Source organism: Oryctolagus cuniculus, chromosome 19, assembly GCF_964237555.1.
Source record: "Oryctolagus cuniculus chromosome 19, mOryCun1.1, whole genome shotgun sequence".
NCBI lineage: Eukaryota > Metazoa > Chordata > Mammalia > Lagomorpha > Leporidae > Oryctolagus > Oryctolagus cuniculus.
Window position 1 is genome coordinate 8,203,473 of NC_091450.1, and position 27,824 is coordinate 8,231,296.

The window sequence follows — 27,824 nt, forward strand, 5'->3', positions numbered from 1 at the left end:
ATTCAAACCGAGGACTCCAATATGGGACATGCATGTCCCAAGCAGTGTCTTAACCGCTAAGCCAAATGCCCACCCCCAAGTGTGTCTCTCACACCACTCTAATGAGAATCAGAGAAGGGAGGTGCAAAGGAAAAAGCCTGCGTTTAGAGTGAGATGGGCGCAGGTTCTCAATTTTGCTTCACTGGTAGCAGCATCTTACCAATGTCAACTCACTTCACCACTGAGCCTCAATATCCCCATTAAATTAGACAGAAAACCTATTGGAGGGCACCTTGTTCATAGAGTTTGTTCCTGCTTGTATGGTTTACATGTTTCAGGTGCCACACAGAACATTCTAGCTTCATTCATGGCCTGAATTGTATAGACAGGCTCTTAGATAGCCACTGTTGATCCCCACCTCCCGGTACAATCTGTCTTTTTTAAAAAAAAATATTTGTTGTTCTTTATATGAAAGGCAGAGTCTTTCTCTCTCTCTTTCTCTCCCTCATTCTCTCTCTCTCTCTCTCTAACACACACACACACAAACACACAAACACATTTTCCATTCACTGGTTCACTCCCCACACAGACAAAATTGCTGATGCTGGGCCAAGATGAAGCTAAGATCCCAGAATTCCATCTGTCTTTCCCACATGGTAGGGGCCCAAGCTCTTTGGCCATCACCTGCTACCTTCCCAGAGTGTGCTTCAATAGGGAACTGCATAGGAAGTGGAGTAGCCAGGACTTGAACTGGCCCTCTGATATGGGATCCTTCTGTTGCAAATAGAACCTTAACCCTGAAGTGGGGTCTTCTACTGAGAGAAGCATTTGAAACACAGAAACATGTACAGTACACAGAATGATAACATTTATTTAAGGGATGATAAAGTAAGGAAACGTGAGCGTGGGTGGGGAGAGGGCCAGAAGGAGAAAACGGATGGGAGAGTAGAGAGAGCACCTCAGCATCCGTCTCCCAAGAGCAGGACACACTTCTTCCAGTGCTGGCTGCTTTTGAGGTAGAAGTGTGGTGGCTATTCACATGGCATGTGCCCCCCCGAAGGAAACATGCCCAGTAAGGGGCAGTTTATTGGACAAGTAGGATAGAATTACATGGGGTGAGGGCTTGCGACTTGGGACTTCCAGCTCTGTGGCCCTAAGCTAGCTACCTGCCTTATCCCATCTCATCCCCCCCCGCAGAGATTTCCGACCCTTAATCTTAAGGGGGTGCTGAAGGATGATGATCCGTCTTCTGTAGCTACTTCCTGCTGGCCAGGGGCGTTGTCCCTACCTATCCAGGGTTTGGAAACCTCTTCTTATCTAATTGATCCATCTCATGAGCTGGAAAATTTTCATCTGTCACGGCCAATCGCTGTTGTCCCGCATGGTCATCATCATTTTGAGAAGCTGTCAAATTCTGAAACAGAAAAGTTTGTCAATCAGGATGAGCATAATTGGAAAAAAGGTAAATTTCAAGTTGAATCCCCTTCAAGATAGGAGGAGTATATTCCACTGTTTCCCAAAACATGGGCATTGATAGATTGTCTTTGCCCAGATTGTAAAACCATCTAGCATAGCCATAAAGACTACTAGTATCCTTTTCAGTGAATATACAACTGTTAGAGCAGATGCCGCAGTTCCATTAATCACTGCATATGCTCCTAATTTTGCCAGTATGCATTTTATGGCCAGCTAGTTGTCCATGACTGTCTTAGAGCACCCACGGACTCAAGCAATTGCTGTAAAATCTGGCCTGAAGTGTAGGCTCTAGTTTGGCCCACACAATGAACAGATTTTTAAATGGTTCTCTATGGCCTAGCAGGATCTCCTACTATCATACTACAAGAACTATGGAGTTTTCCTCACAACAGCAGCCTCCTGAGAGAATAAGATAGGTAAAACATGTGGGCTATTAAGTGTAGCAGGTTCAATATGAAAAAAGCAGATTTTACTCACCCTTTTGCCCTTTGAAGATGTATTTGAGGTCTTCAATGCATTCACAAGAGTGAGCAGACTTGTTCTCTGTGTGCACCTGTGAAGACTAAAGAGGTAGAACTGAGATCCTTGACAAAGGTACCCAGCTTGGGATGCCCTGAATTTGACTTCAGTAGGAGTGCGGAGTAGCACCTGGTAGGATCCCTTTCATTTAAGCTGCAATTGATCAGAGTTAGAGTCTTTGCTGCAAGTGTCTCTTCAGCCTTGGTCTCCTGGGGACACGCTGTCATGACTTTTTGGACCTGGCACTGTGAGAATTTTATTACCACAGTCCATTAGCCTCTTGTATAGGAAAAAGATTAATAATAAACTTTTATCTGATCCTGTATCCCTGAGTCAAAGAGAGTGTCAGAGGTGAAGAAGACCTTTTTATATAGCATTTTAGTCAGGCAGCCTTAGGTGCCACTTTGATCCTGAGGGCAATAGGTAAGAATTTAAGCCATGTTTCTGAGGTCTCTTGGCAAAGCTTAGCCAAGATTATCTTAAGAATATGACTAGCTTTTTGAGTTTATATGATGACTAAGGTCTCCAAGGGGCATGGAGATAAGAAAAACCTAAATCAGTCACTACATGCTGAGGTATTGTCTTTATGACAGTATGCAGCCTTTACCCTCCAAACACCCAAGGAACTCCTGGCATTAAACCACCTCTTCCAAAACAGTGAGAGTCATATATTAATAATCTTCCATTCAGCACATGGCCTTATGACTGAATGGCCACCTCCACTGGCATCCTTCATGTAGCCTGGTTGAGGAGAACATTCTATGACAGGGCTCGTGTAGTGAGGATATTTAGTGACCAAAAAGCTCAGGTAGTAAAGCTATTTCTAGAACCTTCTCTGCAGCAGCGACTTTTGCTGCCTTATCTGCTAGCACATTTCCCTGAATAGCATGGCTATCTGTCTTCTTGTGTCCCCTGCAGTGAATGACAACCACTTTCTAAAGACTCCAGTGCTCCTGAAGGAGAGCCAACATCTCTTCTCCTTATGTAATGGGAGAGTTCTTTGCAGTCAGGAGGGCTCTTCCTTTCCAAATTGCTCCATGTGCATGGAACTCAAGGAAAACAAACTGGAGCCCGTACATTTTAACTCATTAGCTCTTCCTCATTACAAGGCTCTAGTTAAAGCAGTAAGTTTGGCCTTTTTCAATCAAGTGCTAGATGGCAATGTCTGAGATTCTATCACTTGAGTAAGACCCACCATGGCATAACCTGCCTTTTTAACTCCTTACTTCATGCAACTACTGCTGTCAGTAAACCGCTTTGTATCTTGATTTTCTAGAGGTTTTTAAAAACTGTACCCTTAGGAGTGAGTCCACAGGGATGAATGAGGAATCATATATAGCTGAAGTTTCTGTAGAACCTGAGAAGCCAAAAGTGATAATGGCTCTCCACAAGCCCTGTTATGCTTATACATGTGATTCAGATCCCTTGTACTAGTTGTATTGGATACATTACAATGTTTTATACCCCAATTTGAGGTTCTCAGTTTTAAGCAGCCTGCCTCCAGGGCCCCTGTGGGTTGATCTTTATCTAAGGGCATCTTCATTACTCAATGCCCCTATTAAATTGTTTGAATGAACATGCCTTACATAATCTGGCCATGTGAAGAGTGCTGCTACTTTCTCAATGGTGCCAACCCACTTGGCAGCAAACACATGTATAGTGGGGCATTTTCCCAGCATCCAACATGAACTTATGGGATGTCATCTCTGCAAGAAACCCATCTCTAGTGGGGCACTGTTCCTCATGCCAGGAGGAAAAGCTCCTGGGTTGTAAAAATAACACAGCTTATGCCTGAAGACCAGCTGCTGGAGTTTGTAAGCCCTGAAGCTTCTGTGCCCTGGACATTCTCTGGGGCATTCTCTAGAGCTTGTGACCTCAGGTAGCATTGAAACCCATACCTGGCTGTGTATTCCAGGGTGGCAGAAACCAGCATAAAGCTAAGATAAATTGTAGGGCTGCTGACTAGGTACATGGCTTGTCCTAGCTATGGGGTCCACCATGGTCAAGTGGGGTCCATTTCCATCTTCCACTGAAAAGCTGAAGCCACACTTGAGGCTTCCATGGTTGGCAAAATCCCTCCCTCGGCTCCTGATGAGGAACTCCTGCCATGTTAGGAAGTACCGCCTGCTGACAGGGGGTGTGGCACATATACACTGCACACCTGTTTTGAGGACCACGCCAGTCAGATGAAGAGAAGTTTGCTAGCACAAGGTGAGTTGTTTGGCCCATCTGCCCATCTTAATAAGGAAAGCACCATGATTCAAAATCTTAAGACCAAACTTTTCAGCCAGGTGTATTGCATCCAGTAGAAACTAAATGCAAGTTCCAGGTTTTTCAGCAGCGAGAATGAATCTAAAATTTTAAAAACATACTACACACTAGAAACAAAGAATTTGGGCACAAGGCCACAAACTGGCCCACTCTCTTCCCATTTCTCTGTCCAGATCCTCCTTACTAAGACATCTCATAGCCGCCTTTCATCCCCTAATGCTATAACTTAGGAACAAGGTGCCCACAACTGCATCTTAACAGATCTGCCTGAGATGAAGAGCAGTGAGACTGAGGGAGACACTTTTGAATTTTCACAAGGAGGTAAAAGCTTAGTACAGCTGAGGCAGGGACAAATTAAATTCCACTTACCACTGTTGCATTTTCAGTTCCCTGTTGGGCTTTCTCAGACACCTGGCTGGCTCACCCATAAGAAGTGGAGAAAGTGGGGCTGAATGTGTATTCCAGGTCTGTACCTTCTATTTAGAGAGGCATTCTAAGTACAGGCACATATACACTGCCCAGAATGATGACGTTTATTAAAAGGAGAAAGAACACACATGCATGAGCATAGGTGGGGAGTGGCCAGCAGCATAAACAGCTGGGGGAGGGGAACGGGAGAGGCAGCACCTCCTTCTGTCCTGGTCTCCAGCTGAAGAGCTTGCTTTTCCCAGTGTTGCTGGTGTATGAGGTCAGAAGGTAAGTGGCTACTCACTTGGCCCCTCACCCTCAGATCACAGGGAAAGGAGATGTGTCCCAGGAAGGGTTGTTTGGTGGACAAGTAGGCTAGAACTGCAGGGGGCAAGGGCTCAGTGACTTCCAGCTCCATGGTCTGAACCTGGCTACATGCTTTGTCCCATCACTTTTTCAACCCCCCACCCTTGAGTTTGTAGGACCTGGGATGTGCCCTTAACAAACATAAAACAGAAAGCTATGGGATGCAGTTCACCAAATAATTAAACATTGTGGCAGGCAAATGGGCCGAGCAACTAAAACACTACTTGGGAGGTCTGCATCCACATCCAAGTGCCTGGACTCTAGACTAAGTTAAGGTCCCCAGTCCATCTTTCTGCTCATGTGCACCCTGGAAGGCAGCAGGTCAAGGCTCAAATACTTGAGTTCTTTTCACTCCCTTGAGGGACCAGGATGGAGATCCAAGTTCTGGGCTTCAGCCTGGTCCAGCCACGGCTGTTGTGAGCATTTGGGGAGTGCAGCAGAAGATGGAAGATACCTCTCTCTCTCTCTCTCTCTCTCAGTCTCCCTTTCACTCTCTGCTTTTGCCTCTGTACATTTGCCTTTCAAATTAATATTTTTTAAAATTAAAAATAAATATAAGGTATTTCCTTATAACAAAAAAAAGATTTATTGATTTGAAAGGCAAAGCCTGTGGCAGGGAGTGGGAGGAGAGTGACAGAGACAGGGACAAGAGAGAGACTCCTCCATCTACTGCTTCACCTCCCGAATGACCAGAACAGACAAGCTGGGCCAGGCCAGAGGTAGGAACTTCTGAGTTTCCCATGTAGGTGACAGGGGCCCAAGTACTTGAGACAACCTTCATGCCTTTCCCAGATGCATTAGCGGGGAGCTGGATTGGAAGTAGAGCAGCTGGAACATGAACTGACTCCAATATGGAGTGTGGGTGTTCCAAGTGGTGGCTTAACCTGCTACACCACAAAAGAGAACTGCCACCCAAATTTTTAAACATGGAATTATCAAGTAGTCCATCTAGGTATGTATACATCTAGGTGTATATATATCTAGGCATATGACTCCAAGAATTGGAAACAGGGGTGGGTGTTGTGGTGTAGCCAATTAAACTGCCACTTGGGAGGTCCACATCCCATATTGGAGTGTCTGGTTCCAGTCTTGGCTAATAGGCTTTCAATTCAGCTTCCTGCTAACACTCATGGGAAGGCAACAGATTATGGCTCCAGTCCTTGGCATCTATCAACTATGTGGGAGACCTAGATGGAGTGCAGGGCTCCTGGCTTTATCCTGGCCTGCCTTCACTGTAGTGGCCATTTGGGGAGTGAGGCAGAGATCTCTTTCAGTCACTGTGTCTTTCAAATATGTAAGCACATATATAATAAAAGAATTGAAGACAGGGGCTCAAGGAGTAATTTGTACCCATGTTCACAGTAGCATTATTCACATTACCCCAATATGCAAACAACCCATGGGACCATCCAAAGAAAATGAGTGTGGAAAAACAATGTGGTCCAACTGAAGCACAGAGTATTATTCAGCCTTTCAAAGGCAGGATATTCTGACACTTGCTACTGCAAGCATGAATCCTGAGGACTGGATAATACAAGCCAGCCACAGAAAGACAAACACCAAGGGCAGGCAGTTAAGATGCCTGCGTACCCTGTCAGAGTTACTGGGTTTCACTCTCAGCTCTGGCTCCTGACTCCAACTTTCTGCTGTTGCAGACAGGGAAGTAGCAGCTGATGGCTCATGTGATTGGCTTCATTCCATGCACTTGAGAGGCCTGAATTGATTTCCCACTCCTGGCTTCAGCCTAGTCCAGTACTCACCATTACAGGCCTGCAAGGAGTGAACCAGCTGATGGGAGCTCTGCCTGTCTCTCTGCCTCTCAAAGAGCAAATACAATGAAATTTTAAAGAGAGAGCAAATACTGCATAATACGTGAGATAGAGTTGTCCCATTCATTGAGACAGGAGTAGACCTGGGGGTGCCAGAGGCTGGGGAGGGGGATGGGGAGTGTTTCACGTGGAGGAGAGGAGTGGTGGTGATGTGCACACAACCCTGTGAATGCTCTTCATGCCACTACTGTATACTTTAAAAGGGTTAAAATAGTAACATTTGTGTTTTGTTTTATTAGAATGATTTAAAAGGTAAAAGAATCCCCACCCAATATCTATCAATGCAGACCAAAATTACTCAATTTGACTATAGCTGCCAATACTAGCCTGGACTTGACAGTGACCCCAGACATCATATACCTAAGTGGGCCACTGGGGCCAGCAGCTGCTAATCATCCCCCAAGCAGCCAGTGGCCCCTGTACACATCCCAAAACAGGATGGGAGACTATTTGAGTATAACCTGAGAGTCCAGTACATTCATGCTAGAAGGCAGGCTTATCTTCCACATGTACCTGGGGATGGATGCATCCAAGCAGGGTTTCCCTGAGCAAGCACATGGCTGGATTTGTCATCCCAGAAACTCCAGACCTCACTGTGTCACAAGGACTTTTCAGAGCCAGCCTCCTCCCAAACTTTTTTAGTAGTAACCAGGGCTCAGAATGTGGGAGTTACTTGCCCAGTGAAGGCAAGGTTTGTACAGCTCTTGGAAGTCCCAGGGCCTGGTCTCTTTGTTCCTTTTTTCTACTTTTTATAGAATCAGGGAGATGTTTATGCATACAGTTCTTGGTAAGTCCTGCTGAATGCACACAGTGTGACTCTGTCCTCAGAATCCAGATAGAGAAAGGTCCCTGAGGCTGACACTGTGCCCCAGTATGTTATGCCTCTTCTAAAGGAGCTTCTATAGTAAGTCCTTACACGTGGATACATTCACTACAGCGTTTCAATATCAGGTGTCTGTTTTTCTGGTGGCTAGCATATGGTTATGGAGGCTAACCAATAAAAATGTTATTCTGCTGACTACTTGAACCATGTGACAACCGAGAAATGCACTGACCTGACCACTGAAATGAGGTTATGCTCACCTGATCAGCTGCTAAGCACGTGAGACACAGGACCTTGTGATGTGGTCTGGTCTCACACCTGATCCTAGCTCCTCCTATGAGACCCATTGACTTCACTCCCTGCCTGTTATTTCTTACTGCCTCCCCACAATCCCTCCTGCCAGCCAGGGATCATAACTTCCTCTTGGGCATTTCCAGTGAATGAAGCTACGGGGCCACCTTTCTCCACTGAATTCAGAGGTCTTCCTCTGGGTCTGGCAGGATACAACACACCTGCAGAAGACAGTTCACCATCCTCCTGCAGACCCCCCAGCGGCCCTTGCTCTTGGCAGCTTTAGCAGGCGAGGTCCCTGCCTCCTCGTCCTGTTGGTTTTCTGGGAGGCTCTCGTTCTCTGCCACTCCCTGGGAACAGCTCCTGTCTGCCAAGTGGTCCTCACTGCTGCTGGAGCTGAGAGTGGATATGGAGGACACGGGGCTGTTGTACCGGAGGACTGGCCAGGGAATGTAGGTCTTCCTCCTTATCCCAGGTTGGGGACCATCTGTCTTCTCAGCCTCACTGCTGGTGACGCTGATGGTGGCTATGGAGGACAAGGAGCTGTTGTAGATGAGGACTGGCCCAGGAGTGTAGGTCCTCCTCCTTATGACAGGGTGGGGACTATCTGACCTGCAGGCCTCACTGCTGCTGGTGTTGAGAGTGGACACAGAGGACACGGGGCTGTTGTTTCTGAGGACTGGGCATGGAGTGTGGATCATCATCATGCCAGGTGGTGAACCGTCCATCCTGCGGGCTCCGTGGCAGGCATTTAGCCCTGACGACTGGTCACCTTCAGGCAGCACTGGGGACATGGCGCTGGCTTGGAGACTGGTTGTCAGGGAGGCTGCTTTATGGCTCAGCTGAAAGCCCAGATCCACCAGGTAGTTTTGGGCCTCAGCATCCTCCGGAGATGCTAGAAGCTCCACTTCAGTGAGCTCAGGTCTTGCTGCTCCACGGAAGCCCTCCTGGGATTTCCCCCAGCTCAGAGCAGGGGACAAGCAGCCATCCTCCTCCTCACGGCCCAGCTGGAAGAGAAGGCCTGAGAGGTGTTTTGGACCTTCAGTAACATGCGAAGGACCTGGGAGCCCCATGTAAATTTCACTTCCTCCTCCTCTGAGGTCAGCCTTTAGCTGGGCCCACAGGGGGCCGTCCTGTTCTCTGAGGCCCTCCTGAGAGCTCAGGCTCTCCACACTGTCACTGAGGTCCTCGTCCTCGGTTGAACTCAGAGACTGTTCAGCTGTGTCCTCACTGAGTTTGGGCCCTTTCTGCTCCATGCTGAGCCACTTGTGGCCCATAGCATCTGCCACTGTGGGCCTCTCAGCAGGGTCGTAGGTCATCAGCCAGTCCAGCAGCTGCTCCAGTTCCCCGCTTATAGAGGAGGGGACTAGGTAAGAGCCACCCAGGATGGCTTCCTTCAGGCAGGCAAAGCTCTCCCCTTCAAAGGGCAGCCACCCTTTCACCATGGTGTATAGGAGCATGCCCAGGCTCCACACGTCCGCCTTGTACCCATCGAATTCCTTACCTAAGAATTCTTCTGGGGCACAGTATTGAAGGCTGCCACACAATGAACTGAGTTGTTGGCCTTCATTCAGCTTTTGGCTTAAGCCAAAGTCAATTAGTTTAATGCACATGTTTCTGTCCACAAGGAGATTTTCTAATTTTATATCTCTGTGGACAATGTGCTGCTTATGGCAGTATTCCACAGCTTCTAGGGTCTGACTGAAGTACCAACATGCCTCTTGTTCCTGCAGGTGACCGCGCACTGCCACTAACTTTCCAAGGTCCCCCACGCTAATATATTCCATGAACAGGTAGGCTTTTTCTGCAGTGTAGTCTACCTGCATTAGCTTGACAATGTGAGGGTGATGCAGAGAATTCATAATCTCTGCTTCTACCCTTGCCTGTGGGAACTCGGAGGAATCCCCATGCCCTCTGGCAATGATCTTCACAGCCAACATGTTCCCACTCTCCATATGGCGGGCCAGCTTCACCTTGCCAAAGCTGCCCTTGCCAAGGGTTCTGAGGACCTCATATCCCCGGAACACCTCCTCCTCTGTGTGGGAGGATCTGTCACCACTCATTGTGGGGGTATCTTTGTGTCTAGTGTACTGGGAGTAACACTAGCTAGTCTCCTACAGCACCTACGGTGACCTGGCAATCCAATGAGAAAGAAACAAATGAATAAGTCAATATGTTAATACTACTAACAGGTAACACTACATTTACTATACTACAGACTAATTCTATTCACTATACTCATATTACTAATATAAAAAGAAAAAGAGAAAAAGAAAAGATATTTAAATTAAATACACAGAGATACAAAGAGATAAAAAATTGAGTTGGGGGAGGAAAACTAACATAAAAATTAAAAAATAAAGCTCTTAAAGAACAAATAGACAAAAAAACTGTATATGAACTTCACTGTACTAATCAATAAGACCAATTCTAATTCACTATGTGATATTATGAACACAACAAAAGAAATGAGATTTTTAAATAAAGTACACACAGATAAAAAAGCAAAAATTTGAGGGGGAGAAAAGAGGAAAAATCAAAAAGAAAAAAAGAACAAAATAAACAGGACTGAAAAGACAAAACAACAGTATATGAACTACACTAATTATTAAGATTAATTCTATTCACTATGCTAATATTTTGAAGAAACACTATATATGAATTACACGATACTAATCAGTGAATCAAACAAAATAATCAAGCGACAAAACAAAAACATGGAAAACCATAACAGAAAGTAAAGCACCAATTCTTATAACTAAACTTATAATACTAATCCTCCTATGTAAATAAAGTGATTATAGATGAGAAATAATTAAAAAGGTGAGATACACAAGAATTAATTAGAAAATGAAAACAGAAAATAATTGAAGAAGTGATAAGAGAAATCAAAAAGAAATGATATTTTAAATAAAATACACACAGATAAAAAGCAAAAATTTGTGGGGGAGAAAAGAGGAAAAACAAAAAACTAACAAAATAAACAGCACTAAAAAGAACAGATAAAAAAACAGGATATGAACTACACTAATTATTAAGATTAATTCTATTCACTATGCTAATATTTTGAACAAACACTATATGTGAATTACACTATACTAATCAGTGAGTCAAACACAATAATCAAAAGTGACATAACAAAAACAAATGAATGAAATAAACATGATAATAATAATAAATAAAATGAAAGAAACAAATGAATAAGTCAACTAAGAGGTAACACTACATTTACTGTACTACAGATTAATTCTATTCACTATACTCATATTACTAATATAACAAGAAAAAGAAAAGATATTTAAATTAAATACACAGAGATAAAAAGAAAAAAAATTGAGTTGGAGAAAACTAACAATAAAAAATAAAAAAATAAAGCTCTTAAAGAACAAGTAGACAAAAAACTGTATATGAACTTCACTGTACTAATCAATAAGACCAATTCTAATTCACTATGTGATATTATGAACACAACAAGAGAAATGAAAAAAGAAATGAGATTTTTAAATAAAATACACACAGATAAAAAGCAAAAATTTGTGGGGAAGAAAAGAAGGAAAACAAAACAAAAAAAGAACAAAAGAAACAGCACTAAAAAGAACAGACAAAACTGAAGAGCCAAAGTGACTCTATTTTGAAACAATAAAAAGCAACCTCCGTTTCCCATAGCAGACCCGAGTCCTTGTACAAGCAGCCATTCAGGCATTACGGAGATATCAAAGCTTACCAAGGACAGCTTGCTCAGCAGACCAAGGGCAGCTCAGTAGAGACTACCAAATGAGGTAACTTCCTGAGCTCAAGCCAAATAGAAACCCCCCCTACCCTGCCCAATCATAAAAGGCCCCGCACCTTAAGCCCTTGTTGATGTATCTCCCCTTTAAAAGTGTCCCCCAAAAAAGACCTGGGCCTTTTCTCCTTCCTCCGCTGCGCCGGTTGGTTGGATGAGGTCCCTGTTGCGGCTTTTACCTTTTTAATAAAAACCTTGCTTTTGGATTTTAGTGTGATGGGTTGCTGATAACTTCTTGGGCATATCAAATAATATCTTGGGCATATCTGGGCATAACAAAAACAACAGTATATGAAGTACACTAATTATTAAGATTAATTCTATTCACTATGCTAATATTTTGAACAAACACTATATATGAATTACACTATACAAATCAGTGATTCAAACAAAATAATCAAAAGTGACAAAACAGAAACATGGAAAACTGTCACAGAAAGTAAAACACCAACTCTTATAACTAAACTTACAATACTAATCCTCCTATGTAAAGAAAGTGATTACAGATGAGAAAAAGAAGGTGAGATACACAAGAATTAAAGAATTAGAAAATGAAAACAGAAAATAAATAGAAGAAATGACAAGAGAAATCAAAAGAGAAATGACGAGATAGTTAAATAAAATAAAAATGCACAGATAAGAAGTAAAAGATTGTGGGGGAAGGGAGAGGACAAAATGAACAGAACAATAAAAGAACAAAATAAACAACACACTAACAAGAAATAGACAAAACAGCAAAAACAACAAAATATGGAAAAACACGTAGCTTTGTCCAAGTCTCGCCTGTCAGCATCCAACTGCTTCCTGGAAAAAACGGACAAAATCCTCCGCCCAGCCAGGGATTCAAACAGGCAGTTGGAATGACATCACAGTGTGCCTTCCAATGTCAGAGCAAGAAATGGACCAATCACAGTTAGTGATACTCCACGGCAGTTTCCAGGAGTATCTGTCCATTTGATTAAAGAGGAAGTACTCCCAAAAGATCTTTGTTTAGGTGATAGGAATTGATATTTATTTTTTGCAAAATTAGCACATGTAGAATGTTCCAATTGCCTCCTAAAGTCTACACCCCAAATAGCCTTTCCTTCCTCTGTAACATCTGAGTGATAGGTCTCAACATGATGGGATCACTTTCCCGGCATTATGACACTACCACAAAATGTTCTGTTGCCCGTGACAGCTCGGTGCATTGTTCATATCTGTAGAGCTGAGAGGGAGGTGTCTTCCATCATTTCCCCTATGTTCATGAGCAGATTGCTCATCGGAATCCCTGGAGGACCACATGGCAGTGGGCTGATGTGGTGCAGTGCAGAAGGCAATACAAAAATCACAAACTAAGGAATCTGTAGCCTGCAAAGCTATGCTTCAAATTGTAGGGAGAAAAGCAAGACATTCCCAGAGATTTCAGTGCTTTTTTGCTATTGTAACAAGACCTTGTCTTGGGTATTTGAAAATTTTCACACTGTTCTCAAGGCTGGGGAGAGTAAAATTGAGGACCAGCAGATCCAGTAATTGAAAGGGCTCACTTTCTGCTTCTATGTTGGTGCCCTCTTCAAAAAATTGATAATGAAAGGGAAGGCTGGAGGCCTGCTATTTACCATATGTGTAAGAGTTGAAAGGGAGCATTGTACCCCTTTAAACACACCAGTATGACTGAGTTCAACATGCAAACATTAGGAAAAAGATGGCCCCTTTTTGAAGTGTCCTCACAAGGTGGAAGAGTGAATGGACCCCTCCAAAGTCCTTGCAGAAAGTCCCTCATCCTGGGTCTCATGTTGAGGTGCATCCCTCTACGTGCACCACATTAAGCTGCACTCTGCTGCCAGCATCTCTCTATGTGTGCTTTAAGGATTCAATAAATTGTGGGGCTATGGAATGATACAATGAAGTTTGTGGTTTACGAAAGTTCCTCTTGGGATGTTAATGCAGAACCTATAGGTAAAACCTCTTCAAGGAACAGGTCATCAAGGAGGGAGGTGCCTTTCTCTGAAGGGAGGAAGGAACCCCCACTGTGATATGGCCTTGACTAAACAAGTTCAGAGTTGGTGAACTCAAGGGGCTTCCATAGCCTAGACAGCTCATAGCAAGAGTCTCGGGTGATTGCTGACATCATAAATATGAGTGCCAATTGTTAAATTAACAACAGGAGTCACTGAGTACAGGCTCCCCACGTAGGATCTCTGTCCTTAATGTGTTTTACTATGAAACTTAAAAACAACACTACTAGTCGAACAATGCCCTATACCTTGTGTGGTTGTGTGAGTACAGCCTGTTGAAATCCTTGCTTAGTGTATACTAAGTTGATCTTGTGTATATGAAGGTAATTGAAAATGAAACTCAATGAAGGGTGGGATGGGAGAGGGAGTGGGAGAGGGGAGGGCCGCAGGAGGGAGAGAGGTTGGGAGGGAGCCACAATAATACAAAAGTTGCATTTGGAAATTCACATTTACTAAATAAAAAAAAAACAATAAAAAATGAGAAAAAAGAGAATGCAAAATAGAGGCAAATTAATGTACAATTAAATAATGAATGAATGTCTGAAAAATGAACCACCTTATTAACATTAATTAAACAAATAGACACAATTATTCATCTGATAAGTGAGTAAAAGTTGAATTTTAAGAATAGACAGTTTGGTGAAGAAAATGGCGATACTTCTAAGGTCTGGAACAAGAGGATATACACTCTCACCAATTTTATTCAGTAAAGTACTGAAAATTTTAACCATAGAAATGGAAAAAGAAAGAAATAGAATGTATGCAAATGGGAAAGTAGGAAGTGAAATCATCCATGTTTGCAGGTGATATTATTCTACATATTTAGAGAAGCTTAAGGACTCCAGTAAAATACTGTTACAGGTGATATTATTACTGATTCTATTTCAACAAATTCAGTAAAGTTGTAGAACACAAAATCAACATGCAGAAATCAAAAGCACTTTTATAAATCAATAATGAAGCTGCTGAGATAGTAATTATAAGAACAATCCCATTCTTAATAGTTAAAATGAATAAAATGAAATATCCTGGAATAAATTTAACCAAGAATGTGAAAGAATTCTACAATGGAAATAGTAATATAACACTGATATAAGAAATCAAAGACCCACACAAAAAAATTTAAAGACCTTCAGGGCCTGCACAGTGGCTTAGTGGGTAAAGCCACCGTTTGCAGTGCCAGCATCCCACATGGGGGAGTTCAAGTCCCGGCAACTCCATTTCCCATTCAGCTCTCTGCTATGGCCTGGGAAAGCAATAGAAGATGGCACAACTCCTTGGGCCCCTGCACCAGCATAGGAGACCCAGAAGAAGCTCATAGCTCCTGGCTTTGGATCAGTGCAGCTCCAGCCATGTGGCCAATTGGGGAATGAACCAGTGGACAGAAGACCTCTCTCTCTCTTTGCATCTCCTCTCTCTGTGTAACTCCGGCTTTCAAATAAATAAATAAATATTTTTAAAATGTAACAAAAAAAAAAAAACCTCTTCAAGACTGGATCCACTAAGAGGCCCTGAAGTGATAAAGACCTGGAGCCTAGGTCACAGACCAAACTGACTGAACAGAGGGAATGAGAGAGCTAGAAGCCCCCATGGTGACTCTTCTAAAATGACTGAAAAACACAGAAGTGCACCTTAGAGAAATTTCTTTTTGAGAATGACTAGTTATGAATATCCATAATGAAGAAGACACTCAAGAATCTAAATACAAAAAATTATCTGATTATAAAATGGGGAAATAACCTGTACAGATATTCTGAAATCAGGATTCACAAACAACCTACAAGAATATGGAAAAAGATATGTCATTAATCATCAGGGAACTGCAAATCAAAGTCAACATCTCATTCCAGTTAGAACAGTTTGATCAAAAAGATAAAAATAACAAATGCTGATGAGGGTGTGGGGAAAGGGGATCTCTTCGTAGGAATGGAAATGACTATCACTATTTTGGAAAACTATGTGGCCAATCCTGAGAAATCCAGAAACGGAACTGCTATATGCTCCAGCTCTCCTACTACTGGGTGTGTCTCTATGAGCTGAAAGTATGCTGAAGAGACGTGTGCACCATGTTTAGTGTTGTACTATTCACAGTAACCACAATGTAGAATCAGGTGCTCATCAGTTGGAGAATGGATAGACCACATGTGATATACACATGCAAAGGAATGTTAAAAGGGAATGAAATTCTATCTTTTGCTGTAACCTGATGGAACTTTCAGGCAATGTGTTCAATGAAATAAGCCTGTCACAGAGAAAGACAAATACAACAGTTGTCACTATGTGTGGAAGTGGAAAAGTTGATCACAGATATGTGGGGAATACAACAGTGGTTACCAGAGCCTGGAGAGGGTGCAGGGTGGGAGGGAAGCAGAGGTGAGGGTTAGTGGGTACAGGGGTGCACCTGAATAGAGGGAATAACTTCCAGTGTTCTACAGCACAGCAAGGTAACTGTGGATGACCACAGCTGAGTATTTCCAAATAGCTACTAAAACAATTTTCAATGTTCTCAACACAAAAAAATGATACAGGTATAAAATATGCCAATACCTGTGCATGTGTGCAATTGCCTGTGCAATACACATGCCCATTATCCTGATCTGATCACTTCACTTTTTAGGCATGGTAGGAAATTGTACTGTATTTTCATAAATACGAAAGTTACTATGTCCATAAAAATAAAAGTATATTTAAAAAAAAAAAACCAGATGGCCACTGTCTCCACTCTTGCTTCCTTGTTCTTACATGGGCAGGGGGCCCTCACCTGATGCCATGCTCTGTGGACATGGTAGTCACCAGAATTATGAACCAAATAAACTTTTCCTTCATAAGGTGCTCAGCCTCAAGTATATTATTAAGGCAGCACAAAACAGATCAAGGTAAGGCCTGAAACCTGGCTCTGAACTCATGCAGTGGCTAGGAGTTGACCTTTATGTGTACTTTCCTGTGCCCAAGCCCTCCTCTTGGTCTCCTGAAGTGCCACACAGACCTGCTGCCAATCACCAGCCCCAGGCCCCTCTGCAATACCAGGCTGCAATACACGGCCCTTCCCTGGGCCTTGCTGGTGGGTTTTCCTGTTTCCCTTTCCCTTGCATCTTTGGTTGTTTAGCCCTTCCTGAGGCTGTCAGGGTAGTGCACACAGCAATGCAGATCCCACTCCCTGGACATCTGTCCAGGCTGACTTCCACCCTTCCTTCTCCAAAGCTCTAAGCTTCTGCAGCTCAAGACAGTTTCTGATTCCCCTATCCCTGCCCTTTGGGGTCAAAAGCTTGCTACAACTGAAAATGCCTCAAACTCAGGGAGATTAGAAACTGCCATGGAGTAGTGAGCAGTAGCCTCTTAGATTTGCCCAGTGATGCCTGTGTAGTTGGCCCACAGAAGCCCCAGGCCCACTAGGGATATCAGCCCACTGGACACTCAGCAGACAGATGCTGAAGAGCACCCCGAGGCAGGCAATGGTACAATTCCGTTGCCCCATCCTCACTGCCACCCAGCCCCAGCTGAAGATCATGTGAGCCCTTCCAGAGCACCCCCATCTCCAACCACCAGTTGTGTAGGGGTGGGTCCCTGCACCCACTTCTCTCAACCCCCAAAGATGACTGTGCACCATGCAGTGTGTACGTGCACATACTATGCAGTATGTAGCACGTAGTGTGTGGTGTACACTGCTCTCTATTGTCTGCCATGACTTTGGGATTGAACGAGTTGACTGCCCTTTGCATGTTCAGTAACCCCCACCCCATGCATCTCATCTTAGCTCACTGCTTCCTTAGCTATCAGGATCCCAAGGAGATATAGTATCACAAAGCTCTTTCTGTTTGTGACTGACTGTCTAAAGGTAGTTGATGTGGAAGAAAATTCAATGGCCTGGGACCGCCAGAAAGAGCAGGACTCAGCTGACATGAAATTGATTTCAGAAATAAACAGAATGAAGAAATGTACAGGATCCACCTGGCAGCAGAGGCCATCTGAGCATGTGACAGTCCCCAGTAAGACACCTGCATTCATTCACACACCTCTGAGGTGTTTCCTGAGCAACTTGAATGGGGCAGGCAGGTTCTAACAGGTAAAGACCATCATTCCCCTCCCCCTCAAGGAGCTGACATTTCACAGTAGATGGAGACAAACCAGAATTCAGTTAGCAGAAATACTAAAGCTATTTCAAACTGTGTGCTATGAAAAACATAAGCCGGGGAAATCAGGTAAAGTCCAACATGTGCTTGAGTGGGGATGAGCTCCTGAAGACTCCTCCAGGAAACAACAATATGGAAGCCCAGGGCCAAACTTGGAGGGCAGGCTCTGGACAGAGGAAAGAGAGGGTGCCAGGGACTAAAGGTGGAAAAGCAACATTGGAGGGTCAAGGCACAGCCCCATTGTCCACTCAGGTGTGGAGTCAGAATCCGGGGAGGGGGACAACCTCCAGGGAGATGGAAACACTCTACATCTCCACGTGGGTCAGAGTAGCACAGAGGTCGATATTTGTTCGATCTGAGGAGTTTTTATTGCACTAATTTACACCTTAATACAAGGATCAAAGTCATGAGGAATAGGTACTCAAAAGTCCCACTGTGGTAATATGGCTGTTCTCCTTTCCAGACCACTGCCATAAATTATATTGAGTTCATTTTTCCTCCCATGTTTTATGATTTTAAAACATCACAACCCTGAGATAGCATTGCAGATGAAGTGTTCAAAATGCAAACGCTGGAACAATGGTTAAGATTTTCTTTGGAACACCCTCATTGCATATTGGGGTGCCTGTGTTCAAGTCCTAGCTCTGCTCCTGGTTGCAACTCCGGCCAACAATCACTCTGGGATGCAGGAGATAATGGTTTGAATACTGAGGTTCCTGCCACCCTTGGAGGAGACTCAACTAAATCCCCAGCTCCTGGCTTTGGCCTAGCACAGCTTTTGCTGTTGCAGGAATGTGGGGAGTCAACCAGTGGATGGGAAATCTGTGTCTGCTTTTCAAGTAAATAAAAGTTTTGAATGCAAGCATTAAGCATTATGAAATAAAAATGTAGCAACACCTGAAACTTTGTTAGCACAGATTCCACCAAAACTTCCCCCTCCCGATGACCAAAATGGTCCTGCACAAATGTGCATATGCATGTGCCTATGTGTATAGGTGTGCTTAAAACACTTCAATGTCCTCCTCGCTTGCTGTTGTGAAAAAATGTAGTCGCTTAAAGGAACAGAAATCTGCCATCTTATAGTTCAGCACACAGGAATCGGAAAGAACTTGGGGAGGTCCAAACAAGGCACAGGCAGAACTGGTTCCCTGTGGAGCCCTGGGGGAAGAGCTGTTTCTTCACCCTTTCAGCCCTTCCTGCACTTCAAGGCCAGGGGTCCAGCATCTCCTGACTCCAGCTCTGCTTCCGCCACCTTCCCTTGGCTCTTCCACCTGCCTCCCCTTAATGAAGGTCCTGTGACCACATGGGGCCCACTGAGATGATCCAAGGGATGGCCTATCCCTCTGTCCTTAAGCATGTCTGCAAAGACCCTTCTCCCTGAGAGGTCATTAGCACAGGTCTGAGGGATCAGGGCCTGCACATCTCTGGGGCCTCTTCAGTTACCAAACTCACCCCTCTCCAACTGAAGAGCCGAGTGCCTCTCCCCTCCCCCTCTGCCCTTCATTGGCAATGCCATCCCTCACTCAGTTCCTTGGATGTCATTTGGTTGTGGGAGCACAGAAGATAGCATCTCATGGAAGAGCACAAGAAAATTTCAACCCGAAGGATGGTAGGGAAAGGTTGGGGGAGCTGGCAACACTGAGAACTGTGCTGGAACAAGCCTGCAAGGACACCCAGGGACAGGACAGCCAGGGAGCTGCCTGGGGAAGAGAGCCATTCAGGGATGGCTACAGATTCAAACTCTGCCTGGCTCCTCTACCAGGCCCTCTCTTAGGCTCGCATTGCTCACAAGGCAGCTGTGTGTCTGTGTACAGGAGCTGGATCAGGATCCAGAGGGCTGGGGTGGGGTGACTACAGAACAGCATACAGTCTTGAGGGGGAAGCAAAGGGACATGCACCATCAGCGGACACTCAGAGGAAAGTAGAAACTAAGGGCATCTAAGACTAGGCTTGTCTCCTAGCCACTGTCTTGCCTGTTGATGGACAAACAGGAAAAGGAATGGGGGGCACTCATGGCACCTCCAGATAGGAGCTACCTTTCCTATCTTTTCTAAAAGTGTAGCCCACTTGCTGCCATCATGGCAAGGAGAGCAGTGGTGGGAATGCATTCATCACCATCCTGTTGGTGGCTGCAGATGCACAGGGTTCATCTTACAGCCCTGGAGAGTCATGAGGCCAATGTCATTTCTAGGTTTCCCTGCAGGCCCACCAGGGGTGACACCTACTCTGGGTCTTTAACCCCCATAAACCCAGGGCAGTGCTGTGAGGGAAGCAAGGAGATGAACCAGGGAACACCACCTGGCCCCTCAGGAAACATCTGGAGAGCATGCTCAGCAAGTTACTTCTCACTTCCTAGGAAATAAACAAGACTAGGCAGTTTCCAACATGGCCTTAAATGTAGCATGGAACAACGATGCTGCTAAGGAGTTTGTAATATCAAATCAATGCCAGTGACCTCAGATACGCCTCCTCTTCTTCTGGCCCTTGAGCATTGGAAAACTGGGGGCTGGGCCATGTCTGAGACCAACTGGTCAGACCCCACTGCAAACACTTCTTTTGGTCTGCATGTTGTGGAAATATGCACAGTTTGTAGATAAGATACGAGTCACTAATTTCAAAGTTGGGTGAGGTTCATGGGAAACCTGGCAGGACCAGCTGGGGCTGCAGAGCAGCACTGTCTTACAGCAGCCGTCATCAGCAGGCTGCTACAACCTGCTTCCTCTGCTCCCAGGAGGGCCAGAAAAATCTGCCTGATAGAGGCCTTTGGTCTCCATCAAACATAAACAATATTAAATCAAAAGAAAAGACAAAATGGAAGTGATGCATGTTTCCAAAACAAAATGGGAGAAAAAATTGCTTTGTGAAGGAGAAAATTATTCTAAAACTTTAGAAAAACTATTGAGGAGGTGCAGCCCTCATCAATGCCCTTCTCTTCCAAGACCTCCAGGCCACTGGCCTCTCAGCCTTACACACATATGGCACAGGACACAGAAACTGTCACACCCACCCCCACCCTGCTGGCCTTGGGCTGGTCACGCACCATAGTGCCTTCCTGCATGTACTCCATCTAAGCCCCTGGCTGGCCCATCTGCAGCCTGATATACCTGTGTGCTTTTTCCCCTGCCTACACACAAGACTGAAGTAAGAACAAACGCTTTCTCTCAGCCTCCTCTGCACTGAAGCCTTCCCTCTGAGACCAGCATTCCCCTTCTAGCACCACCCACCCCTGCAACCCAGGGCTGTGCTGGTCAGACTCCATGCTCTCCACCTCCAGCCATTCTCAGCTCTTCCAGGGATGCAGGGACTCCCTGCTGGGTAAGTTCCTGAGATCTGAGCTCCCTCCCCTGCTCTCCCTGTGAGGTGGCACTGTCCTCCATCGTGGGGAAGCACCCACAGATTCTGCTGCTCCTTGCCACCAGGTTCTTGCTCTCCAGCCTCCATGACCAGACTCTCCTGGTTCTATGCTGGCTTTTCTAATGACTCATCTTGGCCTCCACAGGGGGTTCCTCCCCTCTGCCTGAACAGCTTTTTTTGTTGTTGTTAAAAAAAGGTTTATATATTCATGTATTTGAAATGGGGAAGAGAGATGGAGAAGGAGAGGAAGGGAGAGGAGAATGAGGAGGGAGGGGGAGGAAGAAGGGGAAGGAAGATCATTCTCCAAATGGCCACAATGGCCAAGTCTGGGCAGACCAAAACCAGGAACCAGGAGCCTCACATGATATATCCCTCTCTGGGAACCCTGCTTGCTGTCCACACAAGGAAGCTGCAGTCTTCTTTGAGAATGAGACTAATAAGTGCCTTGCAGGAGTTACCCTGGCATTTAGCAACCTTGTCTTTGGAATCCCAACCAGCCCTATTTCAGGAAGGTTTGGAGTTCCCCTGCTGCCATTTTTTGGGTAATTCCAGCCACAGTTCTCTGAGACAAAACAAGTGTCCAGGATGCCCCCCACAGGAAAGAATAATCCAGGCCAAACACTAAAACTAACAAGGCTGGAATGTGGAACTGTATCAGCTGGGAATGAATATAATGATTTCTTTTAAAGATTTGTTTATCTGAAAGTCAGAGTTACATAGAGAGAGCAGAGGCAGAGAGAGAGAGAGAGAGAGAGAGAGAGAGAGGTCTTCCATCTGAGGGAATTTGGTTTTGAATATTTTCTTTAGTACATTCTGTTGTTCTGTGACCTTGGGAAAGTGTTTTGACTTTCTGGGACTGCAAAAGCATGGGTAATGAGTTCCAGCTCTCTTATTTCAAGCAATTTCTAGGCTGTGAGGGTTTGGAAATATTATGAATGCAATAATACATCAAAAAGATATATATGTATACACATATGTATGATATATGTATATACATATTACTCAACAACAACATGTAATGTGATGAAGTGGGTTTTATCACAGGAATGCAAATGTGGTTCAACATCTATAAAAAATCAATGAAATCACATCAGCAGAATGAACAGAAAACATGAACATCTCCACAGATGCTGAGAATGCTTCCATAGAAAGAGTCAACATCCCTTCATGATAAGAAAATTCAACTAACGAAGTACAGGAGAAACATAGCTCAAAATTATCAAAGCTATATGATAAACTAATAGCCACTATCATACTGAACGGGAAAAAGCTAAAACATTTCCTCTGAGTTCTGGAACAAGATAAGGACACCCCATAAACCATTCTTAGTCAATACAGTATCTCAAGTACTCACAAGAATACTCAGGTAAAGAAATACAGGGGATGAAAATTGGGAAGGAGGAAGGAAAAATATCTGTTTATTTTTTTTCAGGAGACATGAGTTTAGATAAAAATCTTCAAACACTGCAGTAAAAATATGTTGGGAGTGATAAACCAATAAGTCACAGGATACAAAATCAATGTACAGAAAATTGCATTTTTATACACCAATAATGATCTCCTGTAAAGGTAAGTTTAAGATCTTTGTAAAAAGTAAGAATGGGAATAGGAGAGGGAAGAGGGAGAAGGGTGGGAGTACAGGCAGGAGGGAGGTTAGGAGGGAAAGTATGACCGTGTTCCTGAATCTGTATATATGAAATAGATGAAATTTGTGTATCCTAAATAAAATAAATAGTATAAACCAGGAAAAAAGTATTCACAGTAGCTACAAAAATATTTAGTAATAAATTTATCCAAATAAGTGAAAGATCACAACAATAAAATTATAAAGCACTGATGAAATAAATCATCAAAAACACATGGAAATAGAAAGACATCCCTGTTCATGAATTAGAAGAATTAACATTAAAATATTCATATTCCTTAGCAAATCTACAGATTCAATGCAAGTCCTATCAAAATACCAATGACATCCTTTATTCAATTAGAAAAAAAATTCTAGCATTCATATGGAACCACAGAATACCCAGAGCAGCCAAAGTGATCCTACACAAAAACATATAAAGCTGGGGGCATAACAATACCTGATTTCACAAATGTATAGTAATTAAAATAGAATGAAACTGGCATGAAGATGGATACAAAAAGATAAATGAAAACAGAGAAAAAATACATAAATACAAACATACATATATAACAGCTGATTTTTGATGAAAATCCCATAGTCTTTTCAATAAATGGTGCTGACAATACTAGATAAACATATATAGAAGAATGAAATTAAATGTCTACCTTTCACCACACATAAAAATCAACTCAGATGGATCAAAGACCTAAATCTGAGATCTGAAAATACAAAATTGCTGGAATAAAACATAGGGAGACATCTCTTAAACGAGGTTGGGGCAATGACTTTTTGGTTAAGACCCCAGAAGATAAATAAAAGCTTAAAATGTACCACACTGCCTCATTTATTTATGCTGGTATTTAGAATTCTTCTCTAAATCTTAGGCAAGAACCCTCTCAGGCTTATTAATATTGGGGATTTTTTAATAAGCATGTGGTGATATATGGAACCCCAAATTTTCATGCCATATGTGGCATCCCAGATGGTGTTTCTGGGGAACTTGAAAGGGCCACATTTTGATATAATTTTAGGGTGTCATTTCCAATATCATATGGAGACCACGAAGGAACATTTAACATGTGGATTTTAAGATGGGACTGATTTTTAAGAAATTTTAAAACTAGGCAGCATGGTGGGAGTGGACGTCTTGTGGCTTCTGACCCTATTTCTCTGCCTGCACCCTCTCCCTCTCCCATCTGGGTTGGTGCTTTCCCTGCACACCTGTCCATGGAAATGCAGGGGTCCAAAGCAACACCCAGGTGGGGATGCACACACGGTCTACGTGTGGGAGGGGTGCATCACTTTCTTTGGCCTTGGCGCTGGTCACTAGGCAGGGTACAATGGCCAGGCATGTGGCCCAAGTTTGCTCCAGGCTCAGCGCCAAATCTGGGCACCACCCTGGATCTGGCCTCTCAGCCTTGGGTCCACTAGAGGGCCACCCGCAGGGAGCTGCCCCTCTGGTGGACACTCATGCTGGTCCTGCCCTACATGAAAGCTTGGGGGCCGCACCAAGTTCCCCAAGGCTGTTTTGGCCCACAGCAGCTCAGCGGGAGTGCATGCACATGTGCAGACAGTGTACAGACCCATGCCAAGTTCCCCAAGGCCGGTTCTGCCTGCAGTGGCTCAGTGGGAGTGCCTTTTGTGTGTGTTGACAGCGCAGACTGGTGCCGAGTTCCACAAGGCCTGTTTGGTCTGCAGCGGCTCAGCAGAGGCATGAGCTAGCTCTGCCTACACGAGTGCTTGGCAGCCCACCTGGGTGGCCAGTGCACTGTTCAATTGTTAAGGTGGCAGCCGGGACATGCTCAAAGCAGGCTGATATTGGAGTGGGAAGAGGAGCCTAGTGTCCTAGTAGAACACGTGGTGTGAGGCCAGAGCCACCCTGCCCTGAGGGAGAAGAGCAGCTCGCTCACACAAAAGACAAGCAAGCCTCCTTGAACTTGAGGTACTTTCTTCTCCATTAAAGAGATTAAATGAGTGCATTAATATTATAAAATTCCTTCATTATGCTCATTCCAATTTACAGTTGGATGTTTATTCATTTTTTGTCTGGTTAACTTTTTCATGTTTGTGTTTCCTTGTATATTAATAGTTTCTGTTTTTGACCAACAATGAAATTCATATCTCTGTTAGATAAAACCTGTACCAAAACAGTGAAAAAAAAAGATTTTTTCTTTTTATTTCTTTCTCTTTCCTTTTGTTTTGCTAGTTTTCAAAAAAGGAAGGGGTTGATGGGGTTTCGGTTGCTGTTTCTGGCTTTAAGGACTTTTGGTATCATTGCTAGTACAAACAGAGATAAAACAGATTTGCATGAAGGACAAACTCCTAAGGATTCTTGAGTGGTTGTGGTGTGTTTCAAAGACGATTTACATGCTTTTCTAAGGTTACATTTTAAACTAGTACCAGCAGCTAAAGTTCAGAAAGATTTCGCTTTGTTTCTGGGCCTTATTGTTCAAGATTTTAATTGCTAATTTCAAGTTGGAGAATTGGTCTGGTTGCTTAGAAACATGTTAGAGTCAGAGAGAAGGAACTTTAAACATGGAAGATGCTCTACTTCCTGTAATTGAGGGTGGGACTTCCACCCCAAGATGGTGGCCCACCATGGGAACTTCTGCACTCACAGGAAGATGGGAAATAGAGTCTGCCCCAAGATGGTGGCCCACAATGGGAACGTCCACTCTCACAGAAAGATGGGCAACAGACCCCACCCCAAGATGGCTGCCCCCATGGCCCACCACATGCTACATGAATGGTTAATAGAACTATGTATTTTAAATCATATTTTCATTATTTTGGTTTGTTATTTTCATTTCCAGAGCAGATCTTCATTAGCTATGTATTTTAAATCATATTTTCACTATTTTAGTTTGTTATTTTCATCTTCAGAATGGATTATTCTTCTCTCTGTTATTTTCACCTCTGAAGCAGGATTAAATATTTTCATTATTTTAGTCTGTTATTTTCGTTTTCAGAGTGGATCTTCCCTGTCCCCATTTGTTATTTTCATCTAAAGGGGCACCCTACCTACCAAATGGTTTTGATCCAGTTTTGCCTTTGCTAATTAACAACTTATATGTTTCAGACCTTGACTTCCGGGAGCAACTAACCATGTGGGACACAGATGTTGGCAATGACCAAGATTGCTCCAGTTCACAAAACAAATTCATTAGATAGGATTAGACAGAGACTTCCAGATCCTGGATAGGCAGGGCCTGCACTATGCCCCTCATAAGCAGGAAGCAGTTACAGAAAAGATGATCTGATGTTCATCAACTTCCCTTAGGATTAAGGGATGGTGTCTACGAGGGGGGAATGAAGTAAGAAGGCATACAGGTTAAAAAAAATTAGGTTTGTGAGCTGGAAGACCATGCTGTCACCACACCCCCGTGTGACCTCATGCCGTACCTGACACCTTTGCTATACCTCTGTGTGACCTCATACCCCTACCTGGCCACACCTAAGTGCCAATCAGGTTAATTAACCAAACCCCTTTGGAAGTGGGTTAAAAGCTTGGGACACAGTATGTCCACCCCTTTTTCTCTGCCTTGGCCCATTGACCGGGAGGGGCCTGGCTGTAGCCCTGCATCTCCAAGGCATGAGGCCTTTGGGCCACCTGCCCTAGATGCTCCTCCAGGTGGCTGGTTCCTGGTGCTTAGTATGAACCCAGATTTACCTATCTCTCTTAGATAAAGCTCCCACTCTCCTATGCATCTTTCACACTAAATAAAAGCTTAAAATGTACCACACTGCCTCATTTGTTTATGCTGGTATTTAGAATTCTTCTCTAAATATTAGGCAAGAACCCTCTCAGGCTTATTAATATTGGGGATTTTTTAATAAGCATATGGTGGTATCATATGGCACCCCAAATTTTGATACCATTATGTGGCATCCCAGATGGTGTTTCTGGGGAACTTGAAAGGGTCACATTTTGATATAATTTTAGGGGGTCATTTCCAATATCAGCAGCACCTGAGTTGCAGCAAGCCATCATGTGGTGCACACAGACTCACATTCCCATGGCACACACAAGGCTCTGGATCACCCAGATGGAGGTACCCATGTATGAAATGAGCACATAAGATCAATCATGTTTCTTTTTTAAAAGATTTTTATTTATTTATTTTGACAGGTAGAGTTACAAACAGTGAGAGACAGAGAGACAGAGAGAAAGGTCTTCCCTCCGTTGGTTCACTCCTCAAATGGCCAGCACGGCTGGCGCTGCGCTGATCCAAAGCCAGGAGCCAGGTGCTTCTTCTTCATCTCCCACGTGGGTGCAGGAGCCCAAGCACCTGGGCCATCCTCCATTGCCCTCCTGGGCCACAGCAGAGAGCTGGACTGGAAGAGGAGCAACCGGGACTAGAACCCGGTACCCATATGGGATGCTGGTGCCACAGGCAGAGGATTAACCAAGTGAGCCACCCCACTGGCCCCAATCATGTTTCTTATATGCAGCTGCCAGCAACACACAACAGGAATCCATCAGTGTAGGCCCTTCCTTAAGAAGTCTCCTGGGGAGTCTGTGTAGGGACATAGATAGCAGTGGTAAGCCAATGGGTGAATCAGTGGACTCCTTTAGCAGTGCTAGTCCATAAGTCTACTAGATGTTATTCTAATTCTCACATAGCAAACAACAGATACTTTCTGCAGGTAAGCTTTATATTTGCCTTCTTGACATGATCTTGTATGTAGAGAACACTCAAGATTCTTCAATAAAACTGGTACAAAAACTGAATTCAGCGAAGCTGTACAATACAAAATAAACATAGAAAAAGCAGTTGCATTTATATGCAAAACTGAACAACCTTGAAGGAAAATATAGAGAACAGCTGGATTTGCAATAGCATCAACAGGAATAAATTACTTAGGAATAAACTTAACCAAAGAAATAAAATATTTAAACCCCAAAAACTATAGTGTTAATGAAATGAATTGAAGATGACACACATAAAAAGAATTTTAAGAAGTTAGTA

General features: G+C 43.9%; 1 protein-coding gene across 4 annotated transcripts; it reads right to left on the minus strand.

Annotated features, from left to right (window-relative positions):
* Positions 1 to 477: 477 nt before the first annotated feature.
* On the minus strand, positions 478 to 23,009 carry LOC100350816 (uncharacterized). Of its 4 annotated transcripts, none has more exons than XR_011384516.1 (3): positions 11,926 to 23,009; positions 1,933 to 10,095; positions 479 to 1,393 (listed from the first exon to the last, which is right to left on the minus strand). XR_011384516.1 is itself a non-coding variant. In XM_008257961.3 (2 exons), exon 2 carries the CDS (start codon positions 10,023 to 10,025, stop codon positions 8,145 to 8,147), a length of 1,881 nt encoding a protein of 626 aa, XP_008256183.3. In that variant the 5' UTR covers positions 10,026 to 10,095; positions 11,809 to 23,009; the 3' UTR covers positions 478 to 8,144. The 4 variants fall into 4 exon arrangements, 1 of the variants encoding a protein (XP_008256183.3); XR_011384515.1 differs by having other exon boundaries at positions 11,861 to 23,009; XR_011384514.1 differs by having other exon boundaries at positions 11,809 to 23,009.
* Positions 23,010 to 27,824: the final 4,815 nt, after the last annotated feature.